This window comes from Venustampulla echinocandica, assembly GCF_003357145.1.
Source record: "Venustampulla echinocandica strain BP 5553 chromosome Unknown scaffold_14, whole genome shotgun sequence".
NCBI lineage: Eukaryota > Fungi > Ascomycota > Leotiomycetes > Helotiales > Pleuroascaceae > Venustampulla > Venustampulla echinocandica.
Genome location: NW_022474219.1, coordinates 111,810 through 130,264, shown reverse-complemented (window position 1 = coordinate 130,264; position 18,455 = coordinate 111,810). Strand labels below are relative to the sequence as shown.

The window sequence follows — 18,455 nt, the reverse complement described above, 5'->3', positions numbered from 1 at the left end:
GGTTTTCAAGGTAGAATTGCATTAGTGGCACAGCTCACTGACAAAGGAATATATGATTTGCTGGGCCGGATAGCTAAGTTAATTAATCAGTCCGCAAGTGGCAGGCTCAAAACAGTTTGGGGTAGCAGAATATGCACGGCAGGCACACTGAGTCCTCATTCTACAGAATTAAAAAGCCCGGGAAAATGGAAGGACGGCTTTGGTATCATGGGCTTTCTAATTACTACTCAGTATCAACCCTTAGAGCAATTGAAACATAAGCTTTCCCGTCCTAGACAATCGGATATTCGGCTAATCACGAACGAGAATAATTTCCTTCCCCAGGAACTACTTGCACAATATTTCAGGGCTCACGTGTTTTGTGCAGTAGTCGCAGCAGGGGCGCACTGCGATATTATGTCGCCCCCGTAGAATGGATTTGGATAACTATTCATCAAGCTTTGAACCTTGTGCTTGCAAAACCAGCAGCCTTCCTGAGTAACCTGCCCCAGATCTGAAAAATACCAGCTTCAATTCTCATCCAGAACAAGCTCTCATGCAACAAGTTCTCATACACCAGTTCGCTGTGCAACAAGTTATTATACGACAAGTGGTTGTACAACAAGTTATTATACGGCAGGTACTTGTGCGACGAGTTGTTGTGCAACAAAGGTGCGACCAGGAAAGGGCTAGTTTTAGCTCTAGAAATCTCCTAAACTAGGCTCTTCATGTTACAGTAAAAGTCAAAATCGATGTCAGTCCAACAATATGTTTGCCCATATTATTTTGTAAGCTAGCACTACTAATCGTAGATAGTCAGTTTAAATGATCAAACCTGTATCAAGGAACGTCAGCTGCTAGATTTACTTAACGCTGAAAATAGATTCTCCTCCTCAGCTCCTTTTTTCTCCTGCGTCTTAAGCATATAGTTCTCAAAAGCTTCCCAGTCCATATAATTCCCAATAGCTTCAAATGGGCGGAGGCTGGTTGCAATTGAACTTCAGAAGGTTAAGGTTGAGTAGCTAGAACATCAAGCACAACACCAATTACAGACCCCTTTGCAGCTTCTAATATTACTACAGATAACAGAGTTACGATTCAAGTTTAGTTTAGAGCTCACAATTTAACAACAGGACTAGACCAACCTCTAGATTATTAAAACTGTAGAAGCTACAACCAAGTGTTTCTAAACTACTAAGCTAAGGTAGATACCCAGGTGCTCCACGTAAGTGAAGAGAACAATTCAAACAGCTATAGGGTTGTTTAGGGTTATTTAGTGTTTACTGTACCAGGTGACTTTGTCCCCCGCACAGCCTCAGGGCTTGGTTTTATCGTAGGGCTCTCCATTCGCCGGTAGCTTTCCTGGTCAATTCGTTGTCACTGGCGAAAACGAGGCTGGCGACCGGATTCAATTGGTTAAACGCAGCTTATTGTAAAGTAATCGTGTGCTACAACTAGGAACCGTTTTATTGCGATGAAGGTATGGGAGAAAAATCAGCCTAGTTGTGAAATTGCTCTGTCCATGCTAGGCTACCAAGCTGAGATACAAAACGCATTAATATCTCAGTCTCTAAGCACCAATCGAATGCACACATCTTGGTCCTACTAAACTGTTACACAAGAACCTCCACGGTGAATCAAGCAGTCAAGATGAAAGTTCGCTATGTGATGCACGCCCTGCCATTAAAGTGTTACTGCTGTGCGCCCAGCTAGACGATGGTACCGCATTCGTGATTTACTACTGCATTGACTGGCATTGCCTTGCTAGAAATTGGTGCCTTTGTGTCTGCCTCGCTTGCTTGCCTCGACTTGTCACATGATTCTTCAAGGCAGCTTTATAAAGCATGGGATGGACGAGAGGGAATTCGACACAAGTTTTGCTTCACACCTATTTATATTCTTCTCCTCTTTTTTTCATCTTTCTTTTCATCAGGACTTTCTAGTACATATAGTCTATCCTAGCTAAGCGTACAGAGTGTTTCTTAGTGTGTCATGACGCCGCTACCATCAGTCTTCGCCGCTTCAGCAACTGCCACGAAGACTAATTTCACAGGCCAGTGGGTTAACCCGGGCGATGCTTTCAATGTATTACTTATCCTGGGTGGTAATATTGTTGGCCAAGCACTCGCTCAACTCGCAGGCCACGGGCTACCACCCGTAGCCTTCTCCTTTGGTAAGTTGCTTTGAAGGGGACATATTGAGTCTACTATTTTTGGACTATTTCCATGGAAGCTATCTCATACTCTATAATAGGATGGGTTGGCTATTCTGTCTCGGCTTTGCTGTCAGCGGTAGGGGAGAACAAGCTTTTGCCGAGCACTCCCGACTGCAGATGCAAGTTGATCAATGGCAAGACGGGCCACGCGATTGAAAACTCGAGCTGGATCGTGGGAAGGCTTGTACGAGACTTCCCTAGTTGGAACCATATGTTGACAGTGAAAAAAACTACAGAGGTGCTAGACGCAAGGTGGAAAGAACTACAGGCAGAAGATCCCAATGCAAAGCGTCCAGATCGGGCCAGTCTTCTCGTGACTATTTACGAACCGAGCACCGAACATCCGGCCGGGGTTCCTCAACGCGATTACCTCTATTGGAGTGGCATCTGTACTTCTATCCTGCAGCTGGGCATTGCCGCTATCCCCTTTGGCTTTTTCGGCGACTGGGGTGTGCTCATGGTCACAGCCTGTGGCATAAGCCTTGCCTTTATCACCGCCTGTCTTCCACAATGGAGAAAAGAGAAATGGGCTTGCCGAAGGCGGTCAAACGACAGCTATATTATCACTAGAGGAAATGGTGCACAGCATGCCATTGCTATATTGGGAAATGGGCATGGGTTGAACTTGGAGGACCTAGGAGCGGGTCAGACTAACATGAATGCGTCCGTGAATAGATTAACGAAAATTTCTGTTGTCGGACTTTTTATAATCTGGGTTCTGCTCCTCATCACAGCTAGTGGTCTGAGGACAAATACGTGGTTCCTACTTGCTGTTGGTGGCATCGGAATTCTCCAAAACGTGTTTGCTGCTGGTTGTAGTCGACGGCCGGAGAACTTCGGTATTCCTCTCCGATTTGTCGCCGTCTTCGGTCATACCAAGGTCATGAGGACCCTGTTGGATGTCGAAAGGAGGTTCCCAATGCTGGGAAGAAGCATGCGGGGCGAGTTCTTCCCTGGAGGACTTCGCGAGAGCGAGATCAAGGAGTGGCATGAACTCGAGGCAAGAAAGAAAACAAAAGGAGGAATTTAGGTTGCACGAAACTCGATGGTGGTAGTTGTCTCATGATTTGCGATTTCTTTACACAAATGATGGTTTTGTGTCTTATGTTATGTGTTAAGCAGTTACGAACACATGGCAGTTTATGGCCTGAGGCTCGGAAAGGCAGGAGAATTGGGAATCCCGATCATAGACCAGGGCATGATCCAAGGAAACTAAGGTTCTATACAAATAGTAGTTATTTCCTTAAAATAAACGCTTCAGGCTTAACTCAAATAGTATTTCTTACCATTGTGGCAAACTGAATTGTAAAGAGCTTCAAATTCTATATAAGATTTCTAACTAAAGATCAAAGTGGAAGAGAGGCAAAAGCCATATTTACACCGGGTGAGTCACGTGAAACATTTGTCATGTGATCTTAGTCCAGGTCGTTCTTGGACCAAGATTTCTGATGCCTGACTTATCAGGTATCATAAATTAAATATTTTGATAATTTTGTAACTGTGACGAGCAGTCAAATTCGTAGAATGGTTTGCCATTGATCGACTCTATTGACAAGATTCTAAGGTAAGGAGAGGAAGAATAGCAGGACAATAGAAGAGCTTCTTAAACATATAAAGAAAACCACCAAGGCACGTGATCTGACATGGGCAGATTCAAGGGCAGATTCGAAGGCGGGATCCGTTATGTGATATGCTCTTAGACCAATTTCGTCACAGCAACCACTGGTGCGTTTAGCCGCGTGCTTATTCAGCAGACGCCGGATCCTATTTCTCGAAAAAGCTTTCCGGGTCGCCAAAGCTCCTACTACCCACTACGGTAGCTTCTATAATCAACCAATTAGGACGCAAAGACTATTAATCCAACGGTTATAATCACTCTCACCTACCTAGCCTTAGTATTCTACCCCAAAATTTGCCCCGGTATCTCAGCAACATGCCGTTACTCCCCGCTGTTTTCATTCCTTCAGGTGGTACTCCGGTTGATCATCTTCCTTTGCCAAGAAATCCAACGCACCCTCCAATAGAGATTCCCTACATCAAAGAAGGGGAAGAGTACGATGGCGGGCCATTCATTACATTTCCTTCTCGCAGAGGCTGGACAGAGAAAGATATCTGTGATCCAAAGAACTCTGGGAAGACAGCAAGAGAAACTGTCGCTTTCTTCCAGACCTGGTTTTTTTGGGGATTGTTGACAGATATTTTGCGGGTGCCAGTGCGTGAATTGGATCTTGTCAGGGAAAATAAATGTGGTCAGAAGGTCATAACAACTTTCAGGCTTCCCCAACTTATTCTCAAATGGTATGACCGTGAGCGGTATCTGTCACGCAAAGCCCAAGAGAAATATGCTATGAGAGTAGACAAAAATCTCTGGCGTCTTTCCAACATATTGAGTTGGTGGGCCTTGCACAGAACTGCCCCTTTCGATCAATGGACGGCACTCTATCTCGCTGTTTTTGGGGAATACATACAATCGGGATACAGAATTGTGTATCAGAAGGCAGGTGGGCTTCCCTTTTTGGGAACTGAAACCGACTTATCAACGGTGCCTTTTTGGCTCAGCGCCAATCGACAATGGGCCAATAGTGGCAGGAAGGCAATCAATGAACGAATGGCTGCAGATGGATGGTGTCGAAGTGATATTCAACGACTCACCTCGACATTGCTTAGTTACGGTTTATTCTTTGCAAGCATGCTAGAACCGCCTGGGTACGAAAGCACCGCTCAAGATTGTGTCAGTAAATCGTATGCAAACAGTACAGGTTTGAATGAAACTGTCAAAGGTTGTCACTTGAATACAAGTCCGAACAACATGCATCAGCAGTGTTCAGAGTTTTCCTGCTCCGCATATGAGCGGGACAAAAATGAATACAAGACCAAGCACGCATCCAAGTTTTGTACGTGTGTGCACAGAACAGTGTGTGTTCCAGAGCTTGTCAGAATTCTTGAGAAGGGCCAAATTCCTGCAATCCATCTGCAAGATAGCATTCAGGTTTTATCAGTCATGCCTACAATCAGATATGTTGCCATTTCCCACGTGTGGTCAGACGGCCTTGGGAACCCCAATGCCAACACTCTGCCAGATTGTCAAGTAGAGAGCATTGCTCGTTTTGTGAGCAATCTTTATCATCCATTAGAAGGAATTATTCCATTCTGGATTGATACTCTCTGCTGTCCGGTGGAGCCATATAGTGCGCGAGCCCAAGCTATAAGTTTGATGAGAAAAACCTATCAGGGCGCAGACAAGGTGCTAGTAATCGATTCCTACCTCCAAGCTCAGTCAATATCATTGCTCTCGACAACGGAAATTCTGATGATGATTCATTGTTCGAAATGGAACAGAAGACTTTGGACCCTCCAAGAACAAATTTTTGCCCGTAAAAGGCTATGTTTTCAATTTAAAGATGTGAGCTTGTGTCTTGACGACATAATCTTAGGGGAAGTGACTCCAGACATGGTTCTCTCAGAAGACTTGGATCGTGTCGCTGCAATCCAGCAACTATCTCATGGCACATCTGGAGTTACAAAGGCTGTATGGGCAGATTACGCTATTCTAAGCATCATTGATGCATCTTCCACTGGAGCAATCGCGGCTATACAAAGAATGCTTCCCTTCAGGGCAACAACGAGGGCGTCAGACGAGGCTCTTTGTTTGGGGAGTTTACTGAATTTGGATATGAAGCGTATTTTGAGTGTGCCGGAGGCTGAACGAATGGAAACTCTGTGGTCTGAAATGCCAAATATACCACCGAACATGATATTCTGGATCGGTCCCAAATTGCAGAAGAAAGGCTTTAGGTGGGCGCCTTCAACCTTTCTCAATGGAAGGGACTTACATCATTTCGACTTCGCGGAGGCGGGTACTGCAAAGCTAACCCCAAGGGGATTGAAGGTCCGCTATCCTGGTTGGATGCTCGGCTGTCAGCAAGGTCTCCAGGTCCAGGCACAATTCCGCATTATGGACACATCTGAGACATTATACATGATCTCGTGTATCAATGGCGCATCCCGTGAATACCTTCCACCTGATGGCTCATTGGATCCCTGGAGCTTGGAGCCTCCAGGGCAATCAACTCTTTATCTGATTTTGCAATTCGACTTAGATGAAGCCGGGAATTACGGTTCTAAAGTGTGTAATGATGCAATTTTAGTCCTAGCTTATGGTATCGATCAGGAGACTGTCCTTGTACGCTCTGTATGCCCTGCCACAGTCCGCAAGCTCGAGTACGAAGATGAAGCGACGCAGTCTTGGAGAAATAGCGCAAGGAGTTTGTTGAATAGCATTGAGCCTCATATCCGAAGAATGGGGCTTTGGTCTTCTTCACCAACTTTTCAGTCTAATTCTGGAATAGTAGATCTCATGGGATGCTCTGCACTTACCAAGGACCATCCCTGGTGCGTTGATTAAGTTTTTCGAGTTTATCATCAACTGTAACTGAAATTTAGAGTCAATATATTATTATGGTAATGGTAGTTCGTTTTTGTTTGCGATATCCAGGTTTGTTTTTGGAAAGCATCCACCTTGGGATCCCTGGGAGCCTGTTTCGGCCCCCAAGCATGTTGTCAAAACTGGACGAAAACAAGTATAAGGGGGAAGCTAGGTCATATCAAGAGGGATTAGATGAGAGGTGAAAAGGTTAAACACGTGAATTGGTGATCAGTCTTTTGCCCAGGTGCTCAGGATAGTCAGGTGAACACGCTCAATCGAGGTGAGCCAAGGGTGATTAGCGCCTGAGTAGAAGCGGCGATCTTACTAACCAACATTGGGACAAAGAAGAAAAAAGTTGTGTTCAATTACCAACAAAGAAGCTAGCTACGATGTCCTGTCACAATACCGCGCTTAGAAAAGTCAAAACGGCTATTGCGGCGCCCCCGAAGCCAACAGCATAGCTCCCAGCAGCCAATCCAGCATCAAGACTGTGGCTAGCTGCAGTAGTTATAGCAACAATACAAAATACTGCAGTCCAGACAGAATACCAAAATCCAGAGAAGGAATTTCAAATGCCAGCCTTCAACTAGAAGGAATGCGTTGATAGTCTTTCCGTATGGCGCTATCACGTCATGGTATGAATCATACATCAAATTGCTATACAGGTCAACTGCGAGTCCAGCATAAGGTCAAATATGAACAAGCAACCGAAACATACCTATAGCTGTGCACAAAGCTTGTCTTCTCCAGGAACTCCTTGCCCTTACTCTCAATTTCTGTTTGCCTGAAGAATTCAAGCATACTTGGCAACCAAGTTCGCTCTTCTGCTGCCATGCCTAACTGTTCTAATTTTTCTATAAAACAGTTCTCTTCTTGATCCATATAGTCATATCTCAAGCAGCCACATACCGCCGCAGTACCGTGACGAGTTCCCATAATGCCCAACCTACATACGATTGGGCTAGTTAACTTCTCTACTTCCTTCTCGAGCAATTTGACGTACTTTGCTTTCGGGTTTCGATAATCGAAAGGGTTGATCAGAATCTCTACTTCCTCAGCTTTGTTAACGCTGAGAAAGCGAATCTTAGAGGTCTATCAGCTTGGTGATAAATCTGGGCAGGATTCTGGATTACATTTACTTCTCGCACACCAGTTACAGAGTACAGTGAGAAGTACCTCTTGAACTACCCGGAGTACTTGCGAAGTTGCAGGATGCCAAGCGCTTCATCTTCTGGGAACACAACATCCCGTGCAATGACCAACCCTCCTCGTTTGATGTAAATCTACAAGTGCTGTTCTCCATGCTTGCGGATTGCTGACTCGCAATAGTCTTTGATCGGAGAGGGGTTTTCCCTTTGGCTCAGAGTTGATATTGATAGCATTTAGCAGGCTATCACTGGACTCTTGACGGGTCATTTTCCGTACTTGAGTGTTGTCCCTCCTGGCCGGCTAAAAGTCAGTGTGCAGTTAACTCGAGGACGTCGCTCATCATGGAATAATATATTGCAGAGGTCGCATCCCGCCGTGGCCCTGAAACGCTTTCTTCTCCCTTGAAGGCTTTGTGTAAGGCTGACTCCCCTCAAAGTCAAATTTCCGCCGTTCGCCTCACTTATGCACCATCTAAGACTGCGCCATGCTATAGGTTCTCCTCTCGTTGCCTCGCTTGAGGTTGGTGGAAGTAAGTTGTGTCACCTCACGAAATTCAGCGCAATGTAATGCCCCTGAATGGTGGTTGGTGACCTCAAAATTACACCTCCTTTCAAAATGATTTCTTGTACACTAAGACGGCTTCTCTATTAGCTGCACAGCGATATATTAGTATCAATCATTCATCAAGTTGTAGACAACGGCCACCTAAATTTGTCCACCCATTTACTGTAAGCAAGTATCCTCCTAACAAAGTACTCAGAAGCATCAACACAACTTTCCTCCAACATGTTTGCTCTTCAGACCTATGCTTCTTTCTCCTTTGACCTACTTCCAAGAAGGGAACAAACTCCATCTCTTCTATATCTTCTGTTGTTTTATTTTATGTTTCATATTTTCTCCTCATTCCCTAGAGTTCCTGCAATCAAGACCTATCACCACATCTCCAAACCACAAACTGCAACAGTATCACCACACTTGCACTAACAGAACAAAACAACAAATCGTACAAATTCAGTAAGCATCAGGAAACCAGAAGTCATAGCCATGCCTTCCAAAATCCAGCTGGATGAGAATCTCTATTTCCTCTATACCTGTCTCCAAAAATCAGATATGAAGTTTGTAGGTCACTTCCATCTTTACCCCTTTACATCTTCCACGAACATAACGTATATTTTCCACTCCAACAAGCTCTCCTCCGGCTTTATCCCAAACTGATATACTTTCCAACCCATAGATAGACTTCCACGCAGTCGGCGCCGCAACTTCTCTCAAAGCACCGGCAGCCCGGATGCGGTACACCCGTCTCCGCCGACAAATCGAGAGCGGGACAGTGGCAGGAGCACATGGCCATTCTCCAGCAGCTGAGGAGACAGAAACCAAGCCCATCCGGAAACGCAAACGCAAAGATTGTGATGCAGACGACATCAATACCAAGAAGAAGGAGGACGCCAGGAGAAAAGAGACCGAACGAGAAACAGCGGATGAAGCTGATGCAGAAGCCTCGAACTCCTCAGAATCAGACTCAGAATCCAACATGCCGCTTTCTAAACTAGTTGCGTTAAAGCACAATTCAGCATACGCAAGCCCGTATCCACTAGTTCCGTCTTGGACACAGGTACCTCAGGGAGGTGTTTGGGGAAATCGGGGCCATGCTACACTACCTATACGTGGAGGTACCCCAGGATCACCTACTTCATATCACGGCCATGCCACGCAATCAGGAGCCAGCGCAGGGAACGTCACAAGATTGATTCACCCAATCCCTGGTTTGCGAGGAATGGGGGACCAATCACCAAACTATAGGTTTGCACACCCATCGACCTCCTTGAATGCTTTTGGTCGTCCATTTGCGCCTGGTGCTTGGGGCGTCCCGATGTCGCCGCCACCGAATCCGAATGAGTAGTGTACGAGATTAGGGGGACGGGAGAGGCGACTATGGAGATGGGGACGGAGACGGAGACGGAGGCAGAGACGGAGGCAGAGGCAGAGGCAGAGGTGGAGGTGGAGGTTAGACTTGAGGATCGGGATTGCCCAACTTGACAGACGGAGGGATGAATATTGGATATGCTCTCTATTGTGTATTGACCTATTCTACCCGCAATAATGATGCATCACATTCCCCTGCATGTAATGCAATGCATATCACCTATGCCGCTCACTGTTAGTCTGTTTACATAGGTGGTGTATTATACAAGCCTCATACAATTCGCTCATCTTCCACTTGACTTCTTTAGTCATTTACCATATTGCCCATAACCTTAAAGAAAAATATACTTGAATAGAACTAGCCAGCCATGCTATCCGGCATTTTCTCCGTCACTCTTCGGGGTCTCCCAGCCAAAATCAAGGCACAAAGATACGACTGAAGCTGGCAACATCTCTCCGGCAACAAACACACTTATCAAAGTTATTCATCGCCAGCGTAACTCTGCAGTCATCACACAAACTCAAACACCTGCAAGGCCAGACAATAATGCTTCTCGGGCTACTCTGGCAGACCACACATTGAGGCCCACCTTCGCCCATGCCAGAAGCACCTTTAGCCCAGGCTGCAGGGTGCGATTGTGAAGATGTGGAGGCTTTGAGGCCGCGACTCGTGATGATGAGGTGTTCAAGGAGTTCTGTTTCTTCTTCAGGAGTGAGCTTCCCCGATGTGGAGGAGGCAGAAAAGTCTGCTGGGCGGTGGAGGGTGGATGTCAGGACTTTGGCGCGTTCGCGTTGGGCGATGGCTCGGTAACGAGAGCGGGTAACGATATTGGGACTTGAGAGGTGGACAGCTAGAGCTTGAGCCTCAGCTCGATGTTCAGGCGTCTTGGGGTGCAAGAGTTGCGCCAGGTCGGCAGTATTGAGAGGGGTGTCGTTAAAAGGGGTTGACTCCCGAGACACTTGCGGAGATCTTTGAGTGGGTGTTCTTTGGCCATCATTATCCGACTCCCATTCCTGATCATCTCCTGTTGTTGAAAAGGAGACAACGCTAGTAGTATCGTCATCGATCTCATTCTCACTGGGAACGAAATCACCACTGCTATCATCGCCGCCCCACCACCCGCCGCTGAGCCACCAGGTATATAGAGTTGATTCCAGCTTGGTCTCTTGAGCACCTGTCAAAGCCGACGAGCCTTGGCTGTTCCGAATCCGGTTTCTCATTTCTTCTTCAACATCAACGTTCTCATCCTTCGGCAAAGTCAATTCCCCGTCGATACTGAGTAGCCAGAAGTTTAATGAGTCGGGGTCGTTGCTATCTCGTTTTGCCTTCTCAGAAGAATTCGGTTTAGATCTCCGTGCAAGCCACACCAGAATGGTTGGCCTGGTCTGGAATCCTGCCTTTGCAAGAAATTTTAGCGCAGCAGATGCCCACCAGCTGAGTACTAATCTGTTGATGCCCCAGAAAAACTCCAACGCCATTATCCATCTTCCACTTCGCTCCGTAGCTCCGACTCCATCTCGAATCACCCGATCGTGTCCCTTGGTGCCAGTCTTTTTCTTCGTAGTCATCTCTCTTGCATAACCACTGGACGACTTCCGTAACAAATTCATTGGCTGGTCCGTAGCTGCCACGAGTCCAACACCATGAGACAACCCGTCACCCAACGACTCGTGATCGCGAAGTGCGAAACTAGGCCCCAGCCATTGAGCACCAAGGGCCTCAATTTCTTGTAACCGTTCTTCCTCCAACCAAGTTCGCTCCTTTATAGCAACTCCCCGGCTCTCGTTCAAATAAACAGCCTCGCTAGCCATAGTCATGACGCTGAATCCAGCTCTCAGCAGTGCAGTGTAAAAGTCCATATGCATTGAAATGCGGATATTGGAGAACGGAACGTTCGCCTGCATGTTCTGGTGTGCATTTCTCAGTCTGCGAAGAAAGGTTGATCCAGTCTGTGGTGCATCGTCGATACCATTCTCAGCAGCAATTCCATCGCCATTAGCAGGCGGGGCTAATGCGGACAGTATCAGAGCAGCACCATATATCGTCAGGCAGACAGTGATACCAAAGAGCACTAAGACGTGGGGTATGAAGCCTACGATGCAGACGGTTGGAAACCTGAGCAATCTTTGGCTGGGATAATCATCCATAGAAAACGTCCACATACCCCATGAAATAGCAGACATGAATGCCAACCCCCAGAAACCGGTGTTAAGGAGCCGCATCCGTCCCTGGATATTGAAGATCGCAAAGATATGATTTGTAAGGTGGTTCATACTCGAGAAAAATGCAACAAGGAGCACTTCCGGTGGCGTGTTGACACGCTCCATGATCATTGTACGTGTTATTGCAATTTTTTGTGCTTCTTCAGTTGTGGAGTTTGTCCAAGCTGTGACGGTTTTTGATCCTCCAAACGAACCAAATCCCAGCTGGTTACCGACTGCTGCTTCAGCTTCGGCAAATGCCAGGGAATGTTCGAAAATAGTCATTCCTGTTTCTGCGGCTGTTTGGCGGCCTTGGACTGCACAAGAGATGCTCTCGACAATCTGACTGAAGCTGAAGATCTTGAACAATGGCCACAGACGAGATAGGGATCCCGTTAACACCAGACGAGGCTGTCCTGACTTGAGATTGCTTGATTCCGCGTCATATTGGGGGGGGATCATGTTGACAGCTAAGCATGATTCCTCGTCCGTTGCTCCAAATAGTAGCGTCGAGCTCATCGTATGTAACAGTCCTCCATCCTGCGTGAACATCAATTCCGAGGACTTCGAAGCATTTCCCCAGCGAAGCAAAGCAAAATCTGGCGATGTCTGACATTGGATCGATTGGAGTAGGGTTTGGCATTGTACCAGAAGCAGGACGATCGGCATCATACGCACAGCGAGCCGTACCTTCCAGGGAAGTACAAGGTTCCGTCTTGTTGAAGCATAGATTTGAGTCCGGTTCAGGACAATGGCCATGACGAAGCATAGAATTGCCCACTTGCTCGTTACATATCCGAAGATATTGCCTAGGCTTCGCGCGCCCTCCAGCGAGAACCTCGAGGCAAGACCTGCCGTTTGATCATCGACGTCGACCAGTATCTCAGTTGCCGACTGGGCCACCTCCCGGGCAGAAACCGCCGCCGTTGTTACCGCTTCCACTATTCCAGCTCCAGCTCCTCCTCTGGTGGCTTCCGGTATAATTCTCTCCCCCATCTGTGCTCCAAATATATTGTCGACAGCTTCGGGAAGCGCGAGGAAGGACCCAAGTTTCATGACCATTCTCGGCCCCGCGAGCGCGAGATCTCGGGCGGACGGGACATACTGCGTAGCATTGAAGGCAGTCCAGTTGGCAGCCCAAGATCCAAGGTCGAACCTAGGTGTCTGATGGAATGCGTCCATGGTTGCCGGCGTTGGTCGGGAATCGCTCGAGATTGGATGAGGTCAAAATGCCCGATTTCGTGAGATTCATCGATAAAGGCACGAAGGACTAATGGCCTTCATAGGGCACCATCCCTTAGAAACAGAAGTTGGTCATTTCTGTCAAGCAGAAGAAAGGTCGTTGATATAATTTGAAGTAAGTCTTGAATGCTGTAATACGCCGTGGTCCCTGTTCCCCACATCCGGTTTGGGCGGGCCGCGGCCACTGAGGCTGGCGTTCGGTGCCACCTTACGTAGCGAGGCTGAACTTGTTTTAGATCGAGACGTGACTAATTAAAGAGTTCCGGTCCCACCTCACCAGAAACCCTTCAGCACTTCCAAAATGGTTGTGAAATAGTAGAAGAACGCTGTATCCTGATAAATGGAAATGCTCGCTGGAGTTATGCTAAATACAGTGAGTAATTGAGGTATAAGGTCATCTGCCACCGCCTCAAGGAATAAGTCCGTTGTTGGAGTTGAATCAGGGTAACAGCTTGTATTACAACTGTTATGATATCACTTCAAGTACTTGATTATAAGCAATATCTATGATGCTCCGGCAAACTTTATTAACTTTGTTGGATTTATTTTATCAATTAACCACCTATGGAATAACTACATGCCAGCCCACTCGATGGTGAAAGTCCGGACATTATCCCCCTCGGCCTCTGATTCTTTATCCTCTGCACCAATCATAAATCCCTTCTTGACCGCTGTTCCCAGTCTTCCACCGCCTATCAAGTCAAGCATAGAGATATCCTGATTCCATTCATAGCCGGTAGCAAGAAAATGACTGTGGAAACGCAATGGATCACCAGGGTAGACGTTGTAGTCGCAGCCAAATCTTAGACCAGGCATTATGTAGTAGTTGTGAGCGTGGAGATGGGCGAAGAGAGGATAAGAGATTGGAACTATGGGATCTGGCTGCTGGGAAGGGTTTTGTGGTAGAGATGAGGGGGGGTAAGAGGTAGTGGGCGTGATGGCGTAAGGCTTGGAAGTCCCCGAGGCTTTGGAGGGTTCTGGAGATGAAGGAATTTCTTCACTGGAGAAAATTATTTCCTCTTCGCCATCATCCCGCAGCCTCAGAGTATTATCGGAGATTGTGGCAGTGACATCAGGGTCTGGTTCAACAGTTGAGTCGACTTCGCTCGGGTCTTTGGTAGCTGCAACGGCGGCCTCTTTGCTTGCTTTCAGGACTGCTTGCTTGGCTAGGGCATTCTCCGATCTTTTTCGGGCAGTGGCATCTGCCAATCTGCTTGCCTTCAGACCTTCAGCCCTCAAGGACTCCAAGTACTTCTTTCTGTCGGCGCCCTGTAAAGTGCTGAACCGCTCCTTGTGCCATGATGAGTCATCAATGATATATGCAACCTCGTTCTCAATAAGAACCTTTACTTCCTCTGGCGTGAGCTGAATGGGAAGCCCAAGAAATACATTCTGCTGCGGAGCCTGTGGAATACCACCAATGAAGGATCCGCAGATGTGATGAGTTCTGCGAAGGTAAGTAACGACGTCAATGTCGAATAGCAAATATCGACCCGAGATCAGTGATATTGGGACAGGCTCCGATACGGGGTCAGACAACAGTGCCATGGTAGCATCTAGGAAGGAAGAGTCCTCGGAATGTGTCCTAATGCGACCACAGCGTTAGTACAGAGCTAAAGCTGAGGATCAAGTAATAACTGAGGTGTTGGAGGACGATGGATCATGAATTAAAACATATTTTGGACATCATACCCAGATAAAATCTGGTTGTCAGGGGATTGACAGATCGGTTTTGTAATCATATCGAAGAAGGGAAACATCAAAGGAGGATAGCAACTTACAGATCCAATGCGCACAAAATAATGTTGGAAAGATTGAGTCTTTAGTTGGAGGGAGTGGAAGGAAGGAATATTTTTCAACGTTTTGTTTTTCTGGACCTTCGCTTCGCTAGCGTCTGGAGCTTACGGAGCTTCCACCTCACGTTGACGCCTTTCCGTTTCTGGTTTCCTCAAACCTCCCCTAACTTTCACTTCGCAATTTTGGACTTTCTATAAACTCATCAGAGGCCACGGAAATATTTGATTGAAATGAATGTATCCCTAGGTCCATTTTGAATAAAAAATCAAACACCTGTGGTGGGATTAAAAGAGCGTCTTAACAACCTTCCATCTCTAGCGCGGCTCATCTTCGATCAAGTCGATCAGTTGAAACTCGCCAGTTAATTTGGAAATATATGTGTTGAGCTTGAGAAAGCGTTCTATTTCTAAATCCTATGGCTTCTCTCATACTCCTCGCACTCCTAATATGTGTCCCGTTGGTCCTGTTCATCGGTATGTGAACTATGCTTTCTCATTCCCAGTTTCGTTTGTTATGCTAACAGACTCCTAGCATGGCTCATCCTCTCATCCTGCCTAGGAGATAATGCCCGGCTACATTTGTCCAACATAAGCATAAATCCCCGGCGGGCATTGTTTGATCGTAACTACATGAGGACAGTCACATCAAACGGCCAAGGCACCTGGAATCAGATCGAGATGGAAGATATGCTCGGCGATAGCCCTCGGAGCTCTATGGATTCCCGTACCAGATAATGTGGCCCATGACGCCTTGCTATGCAGTTCCGCAATCATAGTTATTATCAGTCTTTCACTTCTTCACCAACCATAACCCCCTGTTTCTCGTAACAGGGAGAACATTATGGCCAAAATACTTCCAAAATGAGCTGGGAACTCAGAATTCGAGATCAACCTTCGTTGCCTTCTTCCCATCATCACCCTCCAAGCCTCCTTGCTGGGCCTCCCCATCCGCCTCCACAGGTGGTAAACTATACGGCTTAATCACCATACCCTTCCTCCTACTCAGGTTAAACGCCATATCATCCCCCGAACCACTGTTTTCTCCGCCCCCGCCGCCCTTCTCATGGAAAATGGGCAACCTGTGTATTTTCAGCATCCCCTGCGGTGGTTCTTCATGCTCCGTTGCTGCGCCTGAGGGTTTTATAACAACAGCCGAGGCTGGAAACGGTGCAAGTTCCAGGACACCGTCGCTAAGAAGCTCGATCCACCGCGTGAGGCCGGTCGTTCGTGGGTGTAGGCTTAGAGGGATGGTTATGAGCGTTGTTAGTTGAGTGGGGTATTTGCGGAGGAGCGCTCTAAGTCCGTGGAGAAATTGGAGGATGTGCGAGGGGTTCGATGCATATGAGGGGTAGAGTGCCGGGGAGAGAAGACTTGGTATTGCGACTCGATGGATGGTCGTGGGCGGAGTGTTGGATAATTGTGCGGCAAGGTGTTGAATGAACTTTGTGAAGGGGGAGACTGAGGTATCCGGGTCTTTGAAGCTTAGATTCGGCTGTACTGATAGGGTGACGAAGTGCATATTCGAAGGGGAAGGCAGTATTAATCGTTTGCTGAGGTCGAAATCATGGCAGAAGACCGGCGCAGAGGTTGTAGCGGACGTCACTTGTGGGACGTTTCTATCTGTTCGTCGAAATGGGTTGTATCAGCACATAATCATATATTTGCATATCAACTACGTTATTATATACACAGATATCGAAGGAGGACCACGCACCTCTCGCTCCTCCCACACCAGCCCCAAACTCTCCTAACCTCTCATACCGCCAGGCAATCTTCATCTTATCCTCATCTGCTGCCTTCTTCTTCCTTCTGCCATCGTCGTCGTCTAACCCTAGCCCAGGTAATTCCCTACCCCACCCCTCTGGTACGCCTAACACATGAACAACATGTTTCTGGACCACGCCTTCTGCCACATAATACTTTAACAGCGTGCCGCCAAAATCCGTTGTTCCGCTCTCTTCTATTAGCAGAGAATTACCAAGAGCAAGGCCCGAATGGCCTGCAAGAAGAGAATCAAGAGAGCGGGTGCCGGTAGAAGTCGTAAGACGGCCGTCGAGAGGGGAGGGCCGGGTTCCTGGAGGGGCTTGTGTCTGAGTCGGCTTGTTGGCTGATCCTGGAGGAGGGGAGCTGGAATTGGTAGACCCAGATTGGGGCACTACAACACCCCGTTTGCGGAAAGACATCTCAGCGAATTCTATACCTAGTAACCATAAAAATGTTTAATAGGTATGTCATTGTGTTGTATTGAAGGGAACGAAGCCGTTGCGATTTTTTGAGAGCCCGGTGCACGGACCAAGGCCGTAGAGCCAACCAGCGTCTATCTCAGCCTCGCGCCGACCGAACCTCAAAAATTTAGTTGCCAGAGACTCGCGACATCCAGTTTGAAGCTCTCGATATCCTTGTCGCATACACACACGACCCGTCCTGACTATAAGTCCTCCAATTCCAACTCAATATATACTTCAAGAGACCGACGATACTTGCCGTCTTCCCTCGATCTACCCTCCAATCTCCAAACTGCGACAAAGAACGCAGCACGTAATTCCTATCTCCCCCCTCTATTCCCCACCTCCATATCACCCTCACCATGTCTACCGATACGCAACTCTTCGACGAGAACTTCACCATTACCACGCTCGATGCGTCCAAATATGACCGTGTCTGCCGTATTGGCGGCACGAATGCCGACTCGAGCACCGTCATGACTCTCGACATCAACTCACTGCTCTACCCTTGCCAAATCGGCGAGAACTTCCGCATGGTCATAGCAACGAGTCTCTCTCTAGATGGAACAAAAGAGGATCGCGGGTGGAGAGATGTTGGACGGAGCGAAGAAGCAACGATGGCGGATATGTTTGACTATGTGTGCCATGGGAAGATCTATAAGTTTGAGGATACGGAGGATGGGCAGTCCATGTAAGTTTTCCCTTCCTGCCACGATATGTACCTCATTCGTTACTTTCTGTGGATCATATGCGCTGTGGAGGGGGGTTTGTGCTGACTATCTGGAAAACAGTAAGGCATATATTTCCTTCGGCGGCCTATTGCTAGCGCTTGAGGGCCCATATAAGAAACTCACACCGCTGAGGGTTGACTACGTCTATCTCCTTTTGAAAAAGTAGATTAGGCGGATATGAAAAACTCGGAATGAATGATAGAAAAGGGGGCGTACGATCATGATTTGGCCACCTGAGACATGCGTAGCATAGCATTGGTTGGATTTAACCAGGACACTGGCGTTACGGTTATCAAAAGCGGAAAGTGGGGGATTACGACATTGCTGGATGGAGATAATTGTCTCTCGATTCAGTGTGATACATCTACCGGCGGCTCTGCTTTTTCTTCTGTGATTCGTGGAGTTCTAGGTGCCTTGAAGCACGGCTGGTTCTCTTGGTCGAGATTGTTAACTATTTTGTGGATGGTAGAAGCAATTAAAGCAGCGGACCAAAAACAAAGTTTGTGCTTGTTCTTATTGCTGTGTTTGAATGTGAGTGTCTGCTTCATTTAAGCCGTACCAGGT

At 47.3% G+C, this 18,455-nt stretch overlaps 7 protein-coding genes across 7 annotated transcripts; 4 read left to right on the top strand and 3 right to left on the bottom strand.

Moving 5' to 3' along the window:
• Positions 1-1,971: 1,971 nt before the first annotated feature.
• BP5553_10236 (Uncharacterized protein) lies at positions 1,972-3,224 on the top strand (the record flags this gene model as incomplete). The annotated part of the gene is made up of 2 exons (XM_032018859.1): positions 1,972-2,152; positions 2,233-3,224. 2 exons carry the CDS (start codon positions 1,972-1,974, stop codon positions 3,222-3,224), a joined length of 1,173 nt encoding a protein of 390 aa, XP_031864883.1.
• Positions 3,225-4,127: 903 nt separating this feature from the next.
• BP5553_10235 (Uncharacterized protein) lies at positions 4,128-6,599 on the top strand (the record flags this gene model as incomplete). Its single annotated transcript, XM_032018858.1, has 1 exon — positions 4,128-6,599. One exon carries the CDS (start codon positions 4,128-4,130, stop codon positions 6,597-6,599), a length of 2,472 nt encoding a protein of 823 aa, XP_031864882.1.
• A 2,214-nt stretch (positions 6,600-8,813) lies between these two features.
• On the top strand, positions 8,814-9,672 carry BP5553_10234 (uncharacterized protein; the record flags this gene model as incomplete). The annotated part of the gene is made up of 2 exons (XM_032018857.1): positions 8,814-8,888; positions 9,004-9,672. 2 exons carry the CDS (start codon positions 8,814-8,816, stop codon positions 9,670-9,672), a joined length of 744 nt encoding a protein of 247 aa, XP_031864881.1.
• Positions 9,673-10,112: 440 nt separating this feature from the next.
• On the bottom strand, positions 10,113-13,079 carry BP5553_10233 (putative ASI3 putative integral membrane E3 ubiquitin ligase; the record flags this gene model as incomplete). The annotated part of the gene is made up of 1 exon (XM_032018856.1): positions 10,113-13,079. One exon carries the CDS (start codon positions 13,077-13,079, stop codon positions 10,113-10,115), a length of 2,967 nt encoding a protein of 988 aa, XP_031864880.1.
• Positions 13,080-13,712: 633 nt separating this feature from the next.
• On the bottom strand, positions 13,713-14,687 carry BP5553_10232 (uncharacterized protein; the record flags this gene model as incomplete). The annotated part of the gene is made up of 1 exon (XM_032018855.1): positions 13,713-14,687. One exon carries the CDS (start codon positions 14,685-14,687, stop codon positions 13,713-13,715), a length of 975 nt encoding a protein of 324 aa, XP_031864879.1.
• Positions 14,688-15,809: 1,122 nt separating this feature from the next.
• BP5553_10231 (Uncharacterized protein) lies at positions 15,810-17,118 on the bottom strand (the record flags this gene model as incomplete). Its single annotated transcript, XM_032018854.1, has 2 exons — positions 15,810-16,555; positions 16,650-17,118. The coding sequence occupies 2 exons, from the start codon at positions 17,116-17,118 to the stop codon at positions 15,810-15,812; spliced, it is 1,215 nt and encodes a 404-aa protein (XP_031864878.1).
• A 404-nt stretch (positions 17,119-17,522) lies between these two features.
• On the top strand, positions 17,523-18,057 carry BP5553_10230 (uncharacterized protein; the record flags this gene model as incomplete). Its single annotated transcript, XM_032018853.1, has 2 exons — positions 17,523-17,851; positions 17,952-18,057. The coding sequence occupies 2 exons, from the start codon at positions 17,523-17,525 to the stop codon at positions 18,055-18,057; spliced, it is 435 nt and encodes a 144-aa protein (XP_031864877.1).
• Between the last annotated feature and the right edge of the window lie 398 nt (positions 18,058-18,455).